Below are 13,255 nucleotides of genomic sequence, written 5' to 3' on the forward strand. Positions count from 1 at the left end.
AGCCAAATAACCATAGTGATGTAAAGTAAATATGTTGAATTACATTATGATGTGCTCCTATGCACATGCTAAGTGCCGTAAGTGGTATGCTAAGGAACACACACACGTTTTGTTATGTGGCATTTTCTGTGTGCTCAGAAGCATTTGTAAACTGCAGTTCTAAAGCTCAGCTGTAATAAAGAAACTTAAAATGTTTAACATCTTTTCACATCATGTGTTTTTGCATCAAATTATAGAGCGTAGTATCGATAACAGTATTGATAAGTACCGGTATCGATATCGATAAAATCTTAACGATACCCATCCCTAGTGGTGACAGAGTCTCTTGCCTGATCGGCTTTAGCGCCATCATTTCATCCCGTCTGCGCTCTTTCCTCTTCAGGTCCTGCTCGGTGTTCTTCAGTTTGTCCGGGACAAGCCGCAGTTTGGACTGCATGTCGTTGATGACGTCCTGGAGCTCGGCCTCTGACGGGAAGACGCGCTGACATACGGGACAGCATGGTTCACCCTCCTCCGTCAGCTGACTGATGAACTGACTGTACACGGCTGTGGCGCCCGCCAGCATGGCTGTGAAGGATGAAAGCAAGACAGAGAATGATGAACTCATTGTGATTATCTTGTTTCATTATTATTATTATTATCCATTTACTCATTTATTTAGCATTTATGACTTGTATCTTTATAATTATGCATTGCTGTTACTAGCAGGCATGTTATTTGTACCATCTTTGGTCAATGATCCCAAGTACTTCATTTATTTTGAATGACATACTTTGCTTTTTTTTCCACGACCATCTACTCTACTCATTTCAGCCCAAATACACACTCATGTTCATCATTTTATAAAAGTATGCCAAGCACTATCATGGAAACAATGAGGGAGCCAGAAGTTATGTACAGGGTCATGTTGTTATCATTCTGGAAAATAATAATTTCTATAAACCATCAACTAATTGGTAACATCACCTGTTACCAAAAGCAACCTCTGCTTGCTATGTTTATCAATTGACTAGTTTTCATCTCATCTGGTTTTGGAATACAATTTATATCAGGCACTTATTTTTCATGCAGTCTTGACATTGAATTTCATGTTGTTATATGTACAATCATTACATAGCTGACATAATACCGTCTACATCTATTCATTAGATTTACAATATCCACCCCAACACAAAAACGTCCTGCTGAGTAACACAGATTTGTCAAAAAAAATCCCTGTAAATTTTATGTGGGTCAAGTCAACCCACAGCTTGACCTCTATATGACTGTCTATGAGTGCAGTACCTCTCTGTTTGGAACATTTATCGAGATCATCCTGCAGTCTGCCGAGGTCTGACTCAAAGTCTTGACTTCCACACACATTAAACAGCCTCTCCTCATAGCTGCTCAGCTGTTCTTCCTTACGCTTGATCTCTGCCGTGTAGTGACTCCTCTTCTGTTCTCCAGACGCCAGTTCTTTGCTATGGACGAGACGTTACAGGAGCTTTAGCCCAAAACATTAGGCCCATCCAGCAACACTATGGTTTTTAAAACATTCTTATCATGATGGATGGTATCTTAGTAACACCAAAAGACATTCTAATATTAGGGATGCACCGATAGGATTTTTTTTGGCCGATACCGGTTTTAACAAACAACTATCGTCCGATTCCGATATTGGTCAATTGCATAATACTTTACAGTACTAGCTAGTTTTGTTCTGCATTTCTCCATTTAACATTTTAAGAGAAACACAAGTTAAGATAAAAATACAATAAGAATTCATGACAATCTTCAAATGTGATTTTTCTATCCAATATTCCTTTCATTAACAACATTGACTCATATTTGACTTAACATTGAACATTTCTTTAATAAACTTAAAGTCTGTGCTGTTGATATTTAATTATTTTGCTCAGAGAAAAACGTTGGATTATTCAGACGATTATTATGTAACTCATTGCCTCCATGCAGTTACTTAGCCTTTTCATGCTATTGCCTATATGCCGATGGTGTTAAATAGGGCTGTCACGATTATGAAATTTGACTGACGATTAATTGTCTAATAAATCATTGCGATTATGACGATTAATTGTCTGTTTTAGGGCTTTGCCGATTATGACGATTAATTGTCTGTTTTTGAGCTTTGACATTTAATTCTCATACATTTTTGATTCAGCGATTGAAACGACCATATTGTTCTGAATACAAGACTATGTTTTTTTCTTGGAAATACATCGGAAAATATTGGTTCATCATATATTTAAGGTGTAGGCTTTTACCTGTCAATAATACAACCGCCACATACTTGTAAATTAAGTAAATTGATCAGGTGTGAATTGAAGCCACCATTAAAATGCTATCAGTCATAGAAAAGCTTCTAGTCTGTTTTTTTCTCACTTGAAAGACTACAATAAAATTTTACTTGTGTGTTTTTGGGTGAACTATCACTTTAACATAAACTGTTTTATTTATATTAGTCAATTCTTTATTTCCTTATTATTAAGCCTGATTTGAAACGCTTTCTACGTCTCAAGACGACAGTATTCCAGTATGTGGGAGGTTGTACAAAGATGTTTAAACAATGTTTCCTGTTATAACGGGGTCAGGTACAGTATGTGTGCATGTCACTCATCACGTACACTCCTCGTCTTCTGTATGAAATGTATAATATACTATAGGAAACATCCACATTCATGTTATATACTCGCTCATAAACGATAAAGTGTGGCACTCACTTGAGTTTGCTGAGCCGATCTCTCGTAGTGTTGATCTCTCTGGATTTCGTGTGGATCCAGTCTTCCAGCTGTCTCTTGTTTGGAAAGTGTCCTAACAGAGACACTAGATCTTCATTGTGTCTTGACTTGATCTTCCTCACTTGCTCTTCTTTATCCATCTACAATCCAACATAAAGAGTTTAACTAGTATGTTCAACACTGTTATAGTGTGCCTGTGTTACCTGCACTGCATTACATTGTGGGATACAGCACCTGATTGTACTGCATATTTACAATGTACGTAGCGGGTGCCAATGCATGGAATTTTTGAAGACAAAATTGTTACAATTCAAGAAATTTTTATTCCAAATTTGAAATGCAATTTCCATGGAATTGGGACATCATCAGCTGGCCTTTACAATAAATCTGAATAACACTTGATAACGTTTCCCCAAATACTAAAAGCAACATTTTTGTCAAAATGCAATCCTAATTGAAAGAGTGAAATTGATATCAAATATATTTTGTAGTGTCACTGTACTAAAGAATGAAGTGTGTTAATATAATGTCAGGTATCTCAGGAAATCGTACAGTATTAAAGACATGCTGACATCTAGTGTTGAAGTTATACAATATCTCACAGACGTGAGCTCACTCACATTTTAGTAAATATTTATTATATCTTCTCATGTGACAACACTGAAGAAATGACACTTTGCTACAATTAGTGAGTGTACAGCTAGTATAACAGTGTAAATTTGCTGTCCCCTCAAAATAACTCAACACACAGCCATTAAAGTCTAAACCGCTGGCAACAAATTGATTACACCCCTAAGTGAAAATGTCCAAATGATTGATTTGTTAGTGTTACAAGGTCTCAGGTGTGAATGGGGAGCAGGTGTGTTAAATTTGTTCTCACTCTCTCATACAGGTAACTGGAAGTTCAACATGGCACCTCATGGCAAAGAACTCTCTGGGGATCTGAAAAACTGAATTGTTGCTCTACATAAAGATGGCCTAGGCTATAAGAAGATTGCCAAGACCCTGAAACTGAGCTGCAGCACGGTGGCCAAGACCATACAGCGGTTTAACAGGACAGGTTCCACTCAGAACAGGCCTCGCCATGGTCGACCAAAGAAGTTGAGTGCACGTGCTCAGCATCATATCCAGAGTTTGTCTTTGGGAAATAGATGTATGAGTTCTGCCAGCATTGTTGCAGAGGTTGAAGGGGTGGGGCGGGTCAGCCTGCCAGTGCTCAGACCATCCGCCGCACACTGCATCAAATTGGTCTGCATGGCTGTCGCGTCCCAGAAGGAAGCCTCTTCTAAAGATGATGCACAAGAAAGCCCGCAAACAGTTTGCTGAAGACAAGCAGACTAAGGACATGGATTACTGGAACCATGTCCTGTGGTCTGATGAGACCAAGATAAACGTAACTGGTTCAGATGGTGTCAAGCGTGTGTGGCGGTCAACCAGGTGAGGAGTACAAAGACAAGTGTGTCTTGCCTACAGTCAAGCATGGTGGTGGTAGTGTCATGGTCTGGGGCTGCATGAGTTCTGCCGGCACTGGGGAGCTACAGTTCATTGAGTGAACCATGAATGCCAACATGTACTGTGACATACTGAAGCAGAGCATGATCCCCTTCCTTCGGAGACTGGGCCGCAGGGCAGTATTCCAACATGATAACGACTCCAAACATACCTCCAAGACGACCACTGCCTTGCTAAAGAAGCTGAGGGTAAAGGTGAAGACCTAAACCCTATTGAGCATCTGTGGGGCATCCTCAAACCGAAGGTAGAGAAGCGCAAGGTCTCTAACATCCACCAGCTCCGTGATGTCATCATGGAGGAGTGGAAGAGGACTCCAGTGGCAACTTCTGAAGCTCTGGTGAACTCCATGCCCAAGAGGGTTAAGGCAGTGCTGGAAAATAATGGTGGCCACACAAAATATTGACACTTTGGGCCCAATTTGGACATTTTCACTTAGGGGTGTACTCACTTTTGATGCCAGTGGTTTAGACATTAATGGCTGTGTGTTGAGTTATTTTGAGGAGACAGCAAATTTACACTGTTATACAAGATGTACACTCACTACTTTACATTGTAGCAAAGTGTCATTTCTTCAGTGTTGTCACATGAAAAGATATTATAAAATATTTACAAAAATGTGAGGGATGTACTCACTTCTGTGAGATACTGTATATTGCAAGCTGTCTAAGTAACAGACATCTGTTCATCTACTTGTGAGCTTATAGCTGATCTCAGTTTCTGATGTGAGTCCTGGATGCTTTCTGTCAGAGTCCCGGTTCACAATCTCACCTTGTCCTTCTTCAACATGTCCATCTGTGTACGAGCTGTGGTGTGCGTGTTGAGCGCTTCCATCTCCTGATCCAGTTTGCGCTGGGCCTGATCCAGTTCAGTTTTCTCCTTTTGTAGTTCAATCACTTCTGCCTTCAGACTGTCTACTGTACACGCCTGCATGGTGTTATCAAGCTCACGCTCCTGTGAAGACACACAACAGAGCATCTTGCTGTACAATCTATTTGACGTTTTTGTGTATTTTGCACCGACAGGTTGCATGAGACTGAGCCTCACAATTTGATAAAGTGGTTAAAATGTGTTTGTCTACTGTTATTTCAATTATAAATCAATAGATTTTTTGTTAAAACAACTGTTCTGTGCACTTTATAGACACAACAATAATACGTAAAGAGGTCTGACCGCTTTCTGAAGCTCAGTGTCCAGCTCCTGCAGTCTGCTAGATGAGCCCTCCAGTCTCTGCAGATCAGACTTGATGTTCTTCAGTTCCTGCTGTTTCTTGGCCTGCATGTCTCTCTTCAGCTCAACGGTTCTCTCCAGGCCTGTCTTCTTATCACGAAGATCATCTATGTTTCGCTGCTTCTGTGCCTCCTTCTCTTGCATATCACGCTGATTTAATCAGTGAACACACATAGGAAAAACCTTAATAGGAATTGTACGATTTCATAGTCGTTTGTGACATTTAGTCTAAGAACAACTGTTGAATAACTAGTTCAAAGCCCTATTTCTATTTCCAACTATTCTTAGTTTTGGCCAAAACATACTCCTAGGTGGTACATTGAATCTTTCCCAAAATTTTAAGATTAACTGTTAAACTGAATACTGTGCATGTAATGATCCAAATGTTGCCAAAGTAGCCGTGACATAATCAGGGAGGTGTGCACGGTGTCATAAAGATGAGTTATCTACCAAGCTTTGGTTGAGAGCTTCTGTGTCCTGATCCAGTCTTTCTTTGACCTGTCTGTGGAAGCTCTGGAGCTGTCTCTCGCTAAGAGGGGTCCGATCATAGCCCTCCAGCTCCAGGAAAGATGCCAAATTCTTCACCTGGCTGTCCCTCTTTTTTATGTTCTGTGTGTGTCTGTCTGCCTCCAACTGCAGGCGACCTTTAAAAAAGTTGGAAAAATAAACATATTATTTTTACTGAGCAAAAAAACAATAATAATAAAGTAAACTGCATGTGACTTATTAAATCTTTCATGAATAATATTATTTTTGGTGTGAATCTAGCACATTAAAAAAAGAAAGACACTGCAAACTATAAACTACTGAAACAAACAAAGCAAATAATCTATTCCTGATATTAACATGAAAACAAAAATTATAAAGACATATTATTGACAATTCACTAAAGAAATGTGTCTGCAACGGACTTCCTGTATGAGGCTATATATAGCACGTTTATTAGAACTGAATGATAACTGGACAACAAGAGAATTTTGACAACCTTGCTCAACGAGGAGGTCGGATTTGATACGGTTCATTCTTTGACACTCTCGTCCAGCTCGCTCTAGCTCACGCTGGCACTCCACTAGCTTCCGCTCCTTCTCCTTCACGGTACGCTGATGGTTCTGATACATTTCCTGAAGTTGCTCATCGGTACCTTGAAACACCTGAAACACGACACAATGTGGTGTGGTGCAAGGCTCTGTCTTAGGCCCCTATGTTGTTTTCCTTGTATGTGCTCTATTACTGCACCCTCACTTACTGTACATGCTGACATTAATTACATAAATATTTTCTCACTATAGACCAACACCAATGCAAAAACTTTTCACTGATGTCTAGTGAAATACAAAGTTAATTAAACCAGTTTTAATGATGACGAGAAGCAAAAGCAGTTGATTGACCTTTGATTCAGAAGGTACATGCCCTTTACTTTCAAACACAATCCATCACCCTGTTTTAAAAAATCCCAGAACATGTCATTGGTTACAAAACACCAAAAAGCATCTCTTGCTGAACATCCTGTATATGCTTATAGTTCAAAACAGCTCCCAGCTTAGATGATCGTTATCTGGTTCCGCTGACTAATAACTGACAAAGTTACATACTTGAACAGTTTTTTGAGATTACCTGCTCCATCTTTTCCTCTAGTTCACGGTTATCATCTTCCATCTGTTTCTTCCTGCTGTCCAGAGCTTTGATGTCATTATCCAACTTCATCACTTTGCTGAGGCTGTCATCTATGTCATTAAGTCGATTCTGAAAATATATGAACCAAATTATTAATCAATGTCAGAACTACAACATCCAGAATTGTCTTTGTATTCTCACCTCCAGAGGGTCGATCTGACTTTCGATGCGCTGGACAGTCTCTTTGGAGGAAGCGAGCTGACCTTCTTTAGTGGACAGCAGCTCTCTGATCTCCTGAGCCTTATCTTTGTTCTGTTTGAGATATTTGAGTTCCAGCTGACAGGATTTAACTGTGTTTGCCTGTTTCAACCTCAGCTGCCGCAGGGTCTCCAATACTTTGATGTACCTTCAAGCAAATGGATGTGGTTATAGGTAGCTGACACATAAAATGTCCATTAAAGCATCAGGTTTACATTCAAAGTAATAAAAAGGCAAACTGTAAATTTAAGGTTCTGTAACTAGTCACTGTAACTTAAGTTTTTAAACCTCTTGTCCAGAATACCTTGTGGCTGAGAAGATCTCATCAAACTTCTGCTTGAGGGCTTTGCCTTCGCTCAAAGGCCAGTTGGACTCCTCTTGGTGACAGAAGATGACGTGGTTGAGAACGGCTTTAGAGACGCCCAGCGCTGAAATCATCTCACGGTCTATTTCAGCACATTTAGAGCTCAGACTTACTTTCTCCCCGTGCCTGACATCAACAGATCAAGACAGATCAACATATTAAATGTACATTAATGTTAAGTGTTTATTTCTGTTAGTTGTTAAAAGACACATGTAGACCTACTTGATTCTGGTAATGACACCCTCAAGAGTTTTGAACTCAGTTTTCTTGCCCTTCTGTGTACTTTGCATGGATCTCTGGACAGCTATGGCATCACCATTTACATCTCGAAACTGGAGTCTGATTTGCGCTCGCACGTCCGTCTCATGGGCATCCTAAAACACACCAACAATTTGATATGACACATATACTGTAATACGACATGTGATATGCAAAAACTTGTTAAATATTACTGCTTACAAACAATTACCACAGGTAGATATCCTGCAGCCCTACAAAATATCAAATAAAATAAATGTTATGTCATATTTAGAAAAGTCGTACTTTGGGATCATGGACAAAAGTGTTTCCTTTGCTTCCAGGAGGAAAGTCTCCTGAAGTGATGTACTTGAGACACTCGATGATGGTCTGCAAAATCAACAGAAGGTTTTTAAAGAGCTTAAAATAAACTTTTTAATGGTTTGCTAGACCATACATTAATACAACAGGGTGGTTGTGATGATTTCTAGTAGATATGCATTAGTTATTAGCACTGTATGGAGTGATTATACATTACAAACCGTCTTTCCAGCTCCATTAGGTCCCACCAGGACTGTCAGAGGATTGAAAAATGATATCACTTGTTTGTCTTTATCTTCCACTCCAAAACTCCTCACACCAAGAATACTCATCTTTTCTATCTTTGACATTTTGGACCAGTGCTTTGACTTGTGACCTTAATAAATTACATAAAAGTACATGAATACAGCGCATGGTAGTGTCATAATTTTAAACACACTGACATTATGTACTGTACGACAGAAAGAGTACAGTAGGTCAAAGGCTAACAAGATTCTGGTTTCTGTTTCTTATCAGAAGACAACCAACGATTATGCCTTATTTTTATTCGGCCATCATCAGCAAAGCAGCGAGTTTCCTGACACAAATATAAAGTAACTGAAATAAACTCACACAGGCTAAACAGTGCAGTAATGTCCGTGTATAAAAATCAATGCAAGTTTGTTTTGACTGCCCGTGCACTCGTGCCTGTTTCCCGCGTCGGCGCAGTGACGACGGACTTCCGTATTCACGAAAACGTAACTAGCAACTACATGTCCCGCAATGCACTTCGATGCAACAGAACGTCAACATTAATGGAATTTGTATTAACCTCATAAAAGCCAGCGTGGTAATTATGGCGTTTGTGATAGCATATTTTTATTTAACTGGCTAAAATAATCTGATAAAATTGTATTTATTTATTTGCGTTAGTCCCGCAAATGCGTCTGAAATTATTCGGACGTCCCCTAGCGACAAGCAGTACACTTTGCAGTACTAAAGGTATTATTTTTAAAAACGTTAAGTACAATATGTGTTGTGATCAATAATATTTTCTGTTATTTGTTGGAAAATTGTAATGCTTTGTTCTCATTTAACGGAATAAAATGTATTTTATATCCCAAATTATATATTTACAAAAATACTTCCGGGTCATTGACCCTCTGTCACATAGATATAGAAACTAGATGCCCCTGTTTCTGTGGGCCGCAGGTCGTCAGCCATATTGGAACAGTGTTAGACGGTCGTTAACACTCAAGAACAAGCTGACTGTGTATGATTATAAAAACATGTTTATTGTTGTGTAAACTTAAACATTAAATCTGCTACAGTAACACGTGACAACAGCGAAAGGTTTTCCCATTTTCGGGAATTTAAATCCCCGTGGTTTTCATAGCCATGGTTGCGCGCTCAGTGTCTGGCCATTCTAGCAAACAATTACCGACGTCAGTGGACCTTTCCAAGATGGCGGACACGTCTACGTGCCTGGAGCGCTTGAGTGCGGCATCTAGTTATTTAAATCTATGCTCGGTCAGTATACAGTAGTTGCTAGTTGCACTGTTGCGCTCGAGGCGTTAATGAAACTGTGCATTTCTCTCGTGGCTCATGAGTTGACGTTCAGCATCTCACGAGAGCTGCAAATAGATGCATAAACCGTATAATGACTACCTCGACTCAAAGACCTAACGTTACAGGCTTTTGCAAAGCAATGCTGCGATCTTGCCAGTGTCAATGCATTCTCCTGTGACAACATCAAAACTTTGGTCCTGCGAGAGATCAAATATATTCACTCATCACCAGTTTAAAGAGCTCAGGGTGGAAGAAAGCTGATAAATATTCACCCACGATCGCTTATCCCTGCACGACTTTCCCTCATGCTGTTTCTGGTCTGTAAGTAGATAAATCACATTTTTTAGAGGGATAATAATTTAAAACAACACAATTCTGTGAATGCAAACAACTTTTCTGCAAATATGTTATTTAAGAAAAGAATGCGAACATTTATCACATGTGCTTGTTTATCATTTGACCAGCCTACAAGTTGTCCATTTAGTTTCGTTGTTATATCAAGTCTGTCCACGAAGTGGCACATTTTCCCTGCCAATAAAATATAAACAAGTAACTAGTTGGGTTACACAGTATGTGACCAAACAATAATGTTAAACATCATGATGTACTTGTACACAAAGACAATGCTATCGTTATTCATTAAGTTCTTCCCATTTTTGTTTTGTTTAACATGAATCCTGCAATTTATTCGAATGTACAAGAAAATGTTTAAGCCATACAAAGCTGTTTTGTTTTTTCTGCTTAGCATTGCAGCACACAGTTAGAGGGGATGACACCATACAGGAGGCACTTTATCACCTCAGAGACCTCACAGGTTACACCCATCTCCTCACAATTGTAAGTTACATGTCTTCTGCTTTATACACACTGCTGCATTTTATTATGATCTTATTTTAGAAAAGCCTCTGAATCAGTGATTTTTAGGAAACATCTAGTCTCAAAATGTTGCTGTAACAGGCGTTTTATGTCTCATTTATAGGACCTGAACATGATATACGTACCGAATAGTCGTATTCAAAGCAAAGAGGTGAGTTTTGAGTTTGGGGTGGATTGATGTTGTTTAAGATGCCACACATGTAAATAGCACCTTTTTGCTTTCAGATGTGCAAATGTAAAGAGTTCATTGCTCAGGAGCTTTTGAAGACACTACTTTCAGTAGAAACCACAGATCAAGATGCTGCATCTGCTCTTAGACTTCTGCAACACAACATCAGGTTTCTCCTTCAGTATTCGGTGAGCTGATTGTCTCGTGTATGGTATTAATTAGGTTATAGGTTTGATTTCCAGGGAACACATTTATGAAACTGATGAAATGCATTGTAAGTAGCTTTGGATGACAGCATCTGCTAAATGCGTAAATGTAAATGATGAAAATTTGGCCCTGTGACTTAATGATATCTGTGACATGTGGTGATTTCTCTTTCCCTTGTGTTATTTTGCAAGCTCGGAGATCAGTGTCTCCAAGACGAAGTCATGGTGCCCATGAAAAATATGAGCATTGATCGACAGTTGATGTTCATTCGTCTGTGTATCACATTTTTTCAGAACTGGATGTACAAATGCATAAGCAGCAGTGACTTTTGATTTATTATTAATATTTCATTATTACTATATCATCATTATTACCAATATATGGATATCATTTTTTATTTTATTTTTCCATTTTGCCAGATGCTCAATTTCAATTCTTGTTCAGCTATCACAGTAAAAAACATTGAACTGGCAGTTGCTTTACAAACATTCACTTTGTGTCCTGTGTTGAAATTCAATGTCTATACGTGATTGCAACCATTTACGCCACAGTGTAAACTGCTGATTTCATTTTCCTCATTATGCTGAAATAAACAATGAAGGATTCTCGTTGCTTATTGTGTTGTAATACTTCAATGCTTCATTTACACAGCCTCTTGTCATTTCAACACTGTATGACTTTCTTTCTTCTACAGAACACAAAATAAGATATTTTGAAGAATGTTGGTAACCAAACAACCTTGGCCCCTATCGACTTCCATTGTATGAACACAAAACCACGGAGACATTTCTCAAAATATCTTATTTTGTGTTTCACATATACAGGTTTTGAACGACATAAGGGTGATCAAATGATGACAGATTTTTTTATTTTGGGTGAAGTCTTTACCTTGTAATAAATTTGACAGTAGAGGGCAGTGTCTTCTTAAATGTATTGGCTTGCCTTGCATTATAAAAGAATGAGACAATGAATGATTCTGAATAAAATGCGATTCGAGTCATTTTAAATTTGCAAGATGAAAGCTTAAATGGACATTTCTGTTCCATGTGTGTTTTAAATGGTTGTAGTTTCATATTTTGCATGTATTGGTTTTTAAATATAACCCACAGCCTGGCACTTTCGTAATTGTTAAACTTTTCTTGAATTTTGAAAAACACAATCCTCAAACAGAAACCTCCATTTACTATACTTGCATTACTATTACATTTAGCATATTGCCTTAAAATATATAATTGCGTTACATATTCACCGCTATGTTTGGTTTGTGTTGGTAATGTTGATAATAATAATTAAGAACAGAAGACACTGCTATACATTGTACAGATAGTTTAAGTAGGGATGCACTATAAATTATCCATATCGGTATCGGCCGACAAATGGTCATTTTGAGTGTTATCGTATCGGCCGATAATAAAATTTAGGCCGATAAATTATGAATCATTTCCTCTGGTTAAACCACTTCAACTGCACAACTTACAGTTAAAACCCAGTACAATACTGTCGTTCTGTCATGATCATTCACTTACTGCTATTAGCAAAACATTGTTAATGTAGGTACAGTGTAGATATTTATGAATGTGTAAATTATACAAACAAAAAAGCATATTTTTATAAAGCCGATTGCTGTCTGAATGCTTTCTGTCTTGACACATGTTAGACTTGTGGCTATTAAAAACATTTTTACTGGGTTGCTCTGGAAGAACATCTATAATTTGTTTATTAAATAAATATACCAGAAAAGTTTAAAAGTTAAAGAATCTTTAATTAGTGTAAAGTAGGCTTGGTACATGATTTTCTGGGAAAAATAGAACTAATGGTTACCTTGTTTTTTGCAGTGATTGTGTTCAAATAAAAGCAGCTGTCCACTTTTTGCCTTTTGTTTCAGTCTCAGAAGATGTAATATTAATATTTAAATACTGTGGATCGGCCAATATATCGATTATCGGCTTCCAATGTTAAATAATTATCGGTTATCGGCCAAAATTTACATATCGGTGCATCCCTAAATTTAAGTAGTTTATATGCTGCAAAGCATAAAACACAGACTGTAAGAAACCTGCAACTCGCGCACATACAAGTTCCCTTTCAAGTTAGAAGTGTGTGGGCAGGGAGTTATTTTGAGGTGGATTGAGAAGCTGATCAGGTGCTTGTGTTATGGTTTTCTAGCAGATGCTACATGCCGAGAAG

The 13,255-nt window shown here is 38.4% G+C and overlaps 1 protein-coding gene across 1 annotated transcript in view; it reads right to left on the reverse strand.

The window, feature by feature from the left end:
* Window positions 1-8,991, reverse strand: part of rad50 (RAD50 homolog, double strand break repair protein) — a 29,940-nt gene extending 20,949 nt beyond the window's left edge. Inside the window, exons 1-14 of the mRNA XM_057360844.1 lie at window positions 8,881-8,991; window positions 8,490-8,644; window positions 8,254-8,337; window positions 7,933-8,084; window positions 7,651-7,836; window positions 7,290-7,494; window positions 7,089-7,217; window positions 6,460-6,625; window positions 5,925-6,118; window positions 5,418-5,624; window positions 5,016-5,198; window positions 2,718-2,875; window positions 1,285-1,460; window positions 330-567 (exon numbers count right to left, since the gene is read on the reverse strand). Coding sequence (XP_057216827.1) covers window positions 330-567; window positions 1,285-1,460; window positions 2,718-2,875; window positions 5,016-5,198; window positions 5,418-5,624; window positions 5,925-6,118; window positions 6,460-6,625; window positions 7,089-7,217; window positions 7,290-7,494; window positions 7,651-7,836; window positions 7,933-8,084; window positions 8,254-8,337; window positions 8,490-8,618 — 2,207 coding nt within the window. The 5' untranslated portion in view covers window positions 8,619-8,644; window positions 8,881-8,991. The remainder of the gene's footprint in view (window positions 1-329; window positions 568-1,284; window positions 1,461-2,717; window positions 2,876-5,015; window positions 5,199-5,417; window positions 5,625-5,924; window positions 6,119-6,459; window positions 6,626-7,088; window positions 7,218-7,289; window positions 7,495-7,650; window positions 7,837-7,932; window positions 8,085-8,253; window positions 8,338-8,489; window positions 8,645-8,880) is intronic.
* Between the last annotated feature and the right edge of the window lie 4,264 nt (window positions 8,992-13,255).

This window comes from Triplophysa rosa, linkage group LG19, assembly GCF_024868665.1.
Source record: "Triplophysa rosa linkage group LG19, Trosa_1v2, whole genome shotgun sequence".
Taxonomy (NCBI): Eukaryota; Metazoa; Chordata; class Actinopteri; order Cypriniformes; family Nemacheilidae; genus Triplophysa; species Triplophysa rosa.